The sequence below is a fragment of the Poecilia mexicana genome, unplaced genomic scaffold (assembly GCF_051168715.1).
Source record: "Poecilia mexicana isolate PSO_F unplaced genomic scaffold, ASM5116871v1 scaffold_4, whole genome shotgun sequence".
In the NCBI taxonomy this organism is placed as follows: domain Eukaryota; kingdom Metazoa; phylum Chordata; class Actinopteri; order Cyprinodontiformes; family Poeciliidae; genus Poecilia; species Poecilia mexicana.
This window is the reverse complement of record NW_028263373.1, coordinates 6,053,944-6,060,008: the sequence shown is the minus strand read 5'-3', so window position 1 is coordinate 6,060,008 and position 6,065 is coordinate 6,053,944. Positions and strand designations below refer to the sequence as shown.

Here is a 6,065-nt window from a genome sequence, read left to right as displayed (position 1 = left end):
TGAGAATCCAAGGTTTAAAGGTATTTGACATTTTGTGATATTAATCAACCATTTAAAAATATAGAACTTGATAAGTTATTAACGGCAACAGTGAAAACACACAGGCATGGACTGAAATGTTTTATTTAGATAAGAAATTTACAAGCTCAATATGAAAGCAGGGAGAAAAAAAAACAACTAGAAATGGTGAAATTAAATTCTTCTGAGGACTCAAATCATAGTTTTCCTCCATTTTGTTCAAATGATTTCCAGCAAAAATCACTGTTTGTACAACGTTCAACAGCAGAAATCAGATCCAACTTCAGCTCTTTACAAGTGCTCAATTTATTTTTTTACACACGCTTCAATAAAAACAGCACAAAGACGGGATGATTGTTTTTAAAAATACGGCTGTGCTTATGTTTAAAGTGGGAGTTAACGAGAGGGGAAGCACACAGTGTCAAATGTAAGAAGGATTTAAAAGAATCCCGTAGCTGTACAAGGCGAAACAAAGGTCCAGAGTGATGGAGAATATAACTAATGATGGCTGGAGATGTGGAGAATATATACACAGATTTACAACTATGAACATTTAAAAGAAGATAAATGCTAAAAAAAAAAAAAAGCCTACAGACTTCCAGTTCACTGTGCTGAAAGTCAAGAAAAAAAGTATTTCAGTATAAATACAAATAATGCATCAAACTACATTTAATTAGTGACTTTTTCCCTCCCATAATAACTTAGAGTAAGGCCACGATTTTCAGGTGCAAACTTCCCAAAATGCCTATTAGTTAGTTAATTAAAAAAAAAAAAAGAAGAAATTAAAGAGAATCAAACGGTTATTGGTGATATTTAACGAACAGGTGCGATTTCTTATTTATTTATTTTTCTTTCTTCCGTGCATAAAATGGATTAATATATATCCGGCAGCTGGCTGTAGCTCCTGTCCCAGTATCCGCCGGAGAAGAGCCAGTCCTGAGAGCGGGTGTGGGGGTTCGGCCCCTGCTGAAACCACCTGAGAAGAGCGAGAAGGCGTTTAGGAAGCGCGGCGCCAAACGACGCCGGAGCAAATCACAGAGGGAGAGGAACAAAGAGCGGGCGTGCTTTATCTTCAGGGTGCAAATCATTATTTAGATGTGAGATCAGGCTTTCAGCTAACATTAACTCTAGTTTTTTTCTGTTTTTAAATAAGGGATGTGGAGGGAGTAACTGCTTCCAGCGGCAGTGAGTGAAGCTTTAGCGAAGGGAAGAAGAGGAGGGGATTAAATATCTTCACACTGTGAGTCTCTCTGTCGTTCACATAACATTCACTGAGAGATTAGGATGTTTTTTTGGAAAACACAGAGGGTCACGTGAGCACACAGAACACGTCAGCCAAACGGCGAGCCGCTCTAACCTCGGGCCGAGGGGAGGACTCCTTGGCATCAAAGCCAAGACGCAGCCGACCGAATGTGATAAATGGAGATGAAAAAAAACAACACAGAGTTAATCTGGAGCAATTCAGAGCAACACAACACAAAGACGTTTCTGGTTTCTGGTTGGAGGTGGAGGGAGGGAGAAAAAACAAGATCAGATGATTATGATGTGCGTTTAAAATCATCTGGTTCCTTCGTGGATAAGCAGCCTGGTGAGAGATTTAATGAATAAAAAGAGAGTAACCCTGACCTGGTCTTCCACTCCTCGTCAGATTTAGTGCGGTTTTTACGGGCGGCTCTCTGCTTCTCCTCCAGCCTCTTCTTCTCCTCGCTCGCCAGGTCTGTTTGAGACGTGGAAGTCGAGTTCGTCGGTCACGACGAGGAGGATTCAGCTAAAAGCTTATTTTCGTTTAAAAAAAAAAAAAATCAACAAAAAGGCGTTACCGATGTCGCCGTTCTCCATGGCCCTTATGTCCGGTCTGAGCCGGCAGTCGGTCTGCGGGATGACCCCCTCCATGTCCTTATGCAGCTCGTTCAGCTGCATCGCGAAGGACGTGAAGCTGTACATCTGGTTTAAAAAAACAATTTCACGTGTGAGCATCATATTTCCTTGAAGAGTGATAGATGGTAGGTTATGTAGGAATCGGTGAGACCTGGGTAGAGTTTGCTGGCCTGGGGGCAATCCTCCACAGCAGCTGGCTGCCAGGAATCACCTCCACAGTGTCTGCAGCAGGGGAGGGCACACCCTCCTGATCCCCACTGCTACCCTGGTAGAACAAACACACAGCGGCTCTCAGTACGACATGGAGGGTACAGTGAACTGCAATGCACTTAAGTGAGAGAACAACACCAAAGTAGTGCAAACACAAATCTTTTTAAGATAAACATGCGTAGATCTAAGCTATTCCGTCTTTAATCTTCAGTGCTCCTAATCCTCTTCCGTAGATTGAGATGAAAAATTGCTACAGTTAGGATTTTCAGCTGGTGCCGTTCACTTTCACGCCACATTCTGTCAAACGAACCAAACTATTTGAAAAACCTGTTACCCCCACACCCCCTCTCCTGTGGTGGCGCTGCACCAAGAACTACTGAAGGAAACGACACAAAAACCTCTGAAGAAGAAGAAGACACAAGCGCAACTTTCTAAATTCAGAAAATGCAAACAAAAATGGAGAGGTGTCAAATTTTAGCGGTTGTAGGATTTCCTCTTTGGTCTCTGGCAAAACACCGTGAGTTTTTTCCCCGCGCGTTTGTTTTCGTCGTATTTACCCAGAATTCCCTGCACTAAGGTCCGTTTTCTGCTTATGGAGCGGCCCCTGGTCAGCTTATACATTCGAACTGCACCAGAGTTCACTTCAACCGAACCGAGACTCGCGTTTTCAAGCGGACCTTATCGTTCCGCATCAGGATTCGACTGAGCGTTCACACCTCCCCAAACGAACCGGACTTTCTCGACAAACAAACTAGAGTTCAGTTAAAAGCCGACTACACAAGTTTTGGTGTGAACGCACCCCAAGCTGCACTGGATTTTATTTTAGCGTATCAGACTGCAAGGGTGAATACAAAATCAGATTAAAAAAAAAAGTAAATAAATAAATACTTCAAATATGTTGAAAGCCATCCGTCACTTTTCTTCAACTTCACAATTAGGCGCCACATCATGCTGGTCTATCTTATTAAAAAAACTAACTTAAGTACATTGAAGTTTTTGGTTGTAACGAAATATGAAAGGTTTAGGACTTCAAGCCAGTCCAAGCAGTCGCCTATATCTCTCTAAGGTCCGACCATCAAAGCAGCGTTCATTTCAGCAGTATATATTTGAGTGTTTGAAGTGACGACCAATGAAAAGGGTTCAGACAGCTTTTCTCGACCATGTCCTGAAACGCCCCGCTCACTTAGCGGTTCAGATCTGCAGACGAGTTAGGCACCAAGCTACGAGCAGAGCTGCCCGCATCGACTGTTTTCATCCCGAACAATGGCTCATTTTCCTTCCCCCCCCCCGAAAGGAAAGAAGCAACAGCTTCACTTTTTTTTTTTTTTTTTACTTTGCAATAAACTTCATGTTGTCGCCGACCCCTGCTGAGTAATTCATACCGCTTTGCCGGCTTTCTTCTCCTCAGCTCCTTTTTTGTCGCTTTTCTTGTGAGCTTCAAAGGCGGCCGGGTCGACGACGTAGAGGCACTCGGTCCACTTCCCGTACAGCGCGCACAGCTTCTTTTTGCTGTGAACCACACAGATACAAGAGGCAGACATGCACACGACCTCAGGCACAAGCGAAACCGCCGATGACTTGAGTCGGTTTCAAGCGGCACGGGATGGAAAAACCTCGAGGGAGACGAAGCTCCGAAATCCAACGCGAGCGCTTTCGTGAGTCGAGAGTTTCCAGGAAATTTCACCTAAAGGTTTTTGACTTTTGTGTTGCTTTTCTGCCACATCTGTTATGTGAATGTCTTTTTTTTTTTTTTTTTTAACGACTAAAGTCGTTATAGGTCAGAGCGCTCCAGCTGTGAGTATTCTGAGCACCACGTCATTTTGGATCAGTGTATAAACAGCAGTTTGCTCTTTGAACATTAGCTCTGTAAAGCGTATTACCTTTGGGATTAATGCTTCTTTACATGGTGCCTGTTCAATAAGCTAAACAAACAAACAAAACTACTATGGCTTTTATAAAACGGTGGCAAATGGGTAGGAGAACAATCTGTGTTGCATGTTTGAATTTGAAACTCACTGCACCAAGTCATATTTGGTGCCTGATGTGAAAGCAGAGCTGATGGTTACTCTAAGCATCCGAATAAATCTGATCCGCGCTGCAATATTTAGCCAAATGAAGGAATGTAAACTATCAGGTAGCGATGGAAAAAAAAAAAAAAAAAATCGATGCAGTTCTTATAACAGAGAGAGAAACAAAGATTTTCCAAACACTCAAGAGTAAACTGGAATTAAAACAAGCATTTAGAGTATGTCGTGAACTCCACGTTGAATTTTCTTTTGAAGGAATAAAAGAGTAATTTTAAGCTAAAATAATGTTTAAAGCTGCAGTAAGTAATTTTGATCATTTGTTTTATATATTTGTTGAAACTGTCACGATGTTGTAACAGAATAACATGAGACAGATAATCTGTGAAATCAAGCTCCTCTGCCTTCTTCTAGTGTCTCTAGTCTGCAGAAATAAACCGCTTGATCGGAAAACAACCAATAAGAGCCAGGAGGAGGGCCTGGCTCTGATTGGATGACGGTGGATTGGTAGTGTTCCTGTAACATTATTTTGTTTCTCCACCATTAGTATTGTGCATGCATAAGCATGATTGATAGCTGCAAGACCCTCCTCCTGGCTCTGATTGGTTGTTTCTGACTGGAAACTGTACAATTCTTCAGATGGTAATGGGACAAAAGGGAGGAGGCAGAGGAGCAAAAAGTTTTTATAGACTATACTGTCACAATATGGTGACATTTTTAACAAATATATATATGTATATATATATATATATAGAAACATTACATATCGGAGCTTTAAGGAAACCCATTTAAAACTTCCTCTGAATGCTGTGCTCGTTGTACCTTTTATCAAGAATGTAACCTTCAACTTTGTGCAGCTCCTTCCCAAAAAGTCCACATGGTTTGAAATTGAGGCAGCACTTTTCACCAGTCCTAGAGAAAACACAGGAATAAAGTGTCAAAGCTATTAACAATTACAACAGCAATGCTTCACAATGATTTTCACTCACTGCTGAATCACACAAGACATTTTTATCAAAGTCAAATCGAGTCAAACCGAATGACAGAAACGTTGCCAACCCTTTCTACAGTATATGAACTCTTTTTGTACCTGTTTTTAATATAAAGCTCTTCTGGTGTTTCTGTTGGTTTTTTTTGCTGAGCTATCTCTCTTTGACAGCTTCCTGCTCAACATTTTCTCCTTCCTGCAGAAAGCACGCCACGTAATCAGCTGATTTTGACTGTATGGCTCTATAATCTGAGGTGAATGGGGCTCTTTTTAATCTTTTCAATTAATAAATAATTGGACTGCACTGGAATGAAGCAAATTGATTCAAATTTAATTTGGGCCAAATTGGATTCTACGCAAATAATTTGGATTTGGAACAGCTTGTATTGTGAATTGTCTTTTAATGACATTAGTTGTGAGCTAGTGATGTATAAGAAAGAAACAAAGCTGGCTGCCAACCGCTTCACAAGTTGTTTAATGCAAAACTCCCAGCAGAATCTGGAAACTATTTTAAACTTCACAAACCAATTAGGGATTTAACCCAGAAAAGACAAAGTCCTTGTGCGACTTCCTTTGAAAAAGTCTCACTGTGCCTCATCTTTATTGTTGGAAACCCCATGTGTGTGTGTGTGTGTGTGTGTGTGTGTGTGTGTGGGTGTGTGTGTGCGTGTGATGATGTATGCAGCACACCTCCTTGCTTTGTTGTTTGGAATTTAAATTTCAAAGTGCTGTAGTATAATAAGAAACAATTTAGCTCTTGAGAGAAAGAAGCTGTTTTCCATTTAGTCGTGACGCTGCAAATTCATATCCACCAATCAGCCATAATGACTAATATGGAGTCGGTGTCTCTTTTGTTCCCCCAAAAAAACAAGCTCCGACCAGCAGGGGGGTCGTCTACTCGTATCAGGCCCCATCAGACGGACATTTGTCGGCGTCTGGAAGCCGGA

The 6,065-nt window shown here is 41.5% G+C and overlaps 1 protein-coding gene across 2 annotated transcripts in view; it reads right to left on the bottom strand.

Annotated features, from left to right (window-relative positions):
• Positions 1-107: 107 nt before the first annotated feature.
• osbpl1a (oxysterol binding protein-like 1A) overlaps positions 108-6,065 on the bottom strand; it is a 40,752-nt gene continuing 34,794 nt past the window's right edge. The window contains exons 23-29 of one of the 2 annotated variants that reach the window (XM_014990117.2): positions 4,953-5,042; positions 3,489-3,615; positions 2,048-2,161; positions 1,839-1,962; positions 1,645-1,735; positions 1,376-1,396; positions 108-994 (exon numbers count right to left, since the gene is read on the bottom strand). In XM_014990117.2, coding sequence (XP_014845603.1) covers positions 892-994; positions 1,376-1,396; positions 1,645-1,735; positions 1,839-1,962; positions 2,048-2,161; positions 3,489-3,615; positions 4,953-5,042 — 670 coding nt within the window. In that variant the 3' untranslated portion in view covers positions 108-891. The remainder of the gene's footprint in view (positions 995-1,375; positions 1,397-1,644; positions 1,736-1,838; positions 1,963-2,047; positions 2,162-3,488; positions 3,616-4,952; positions 5,043-6,065) is intronic. The other variant, XM_014990118.2, reaches the window with a different exon arrangement.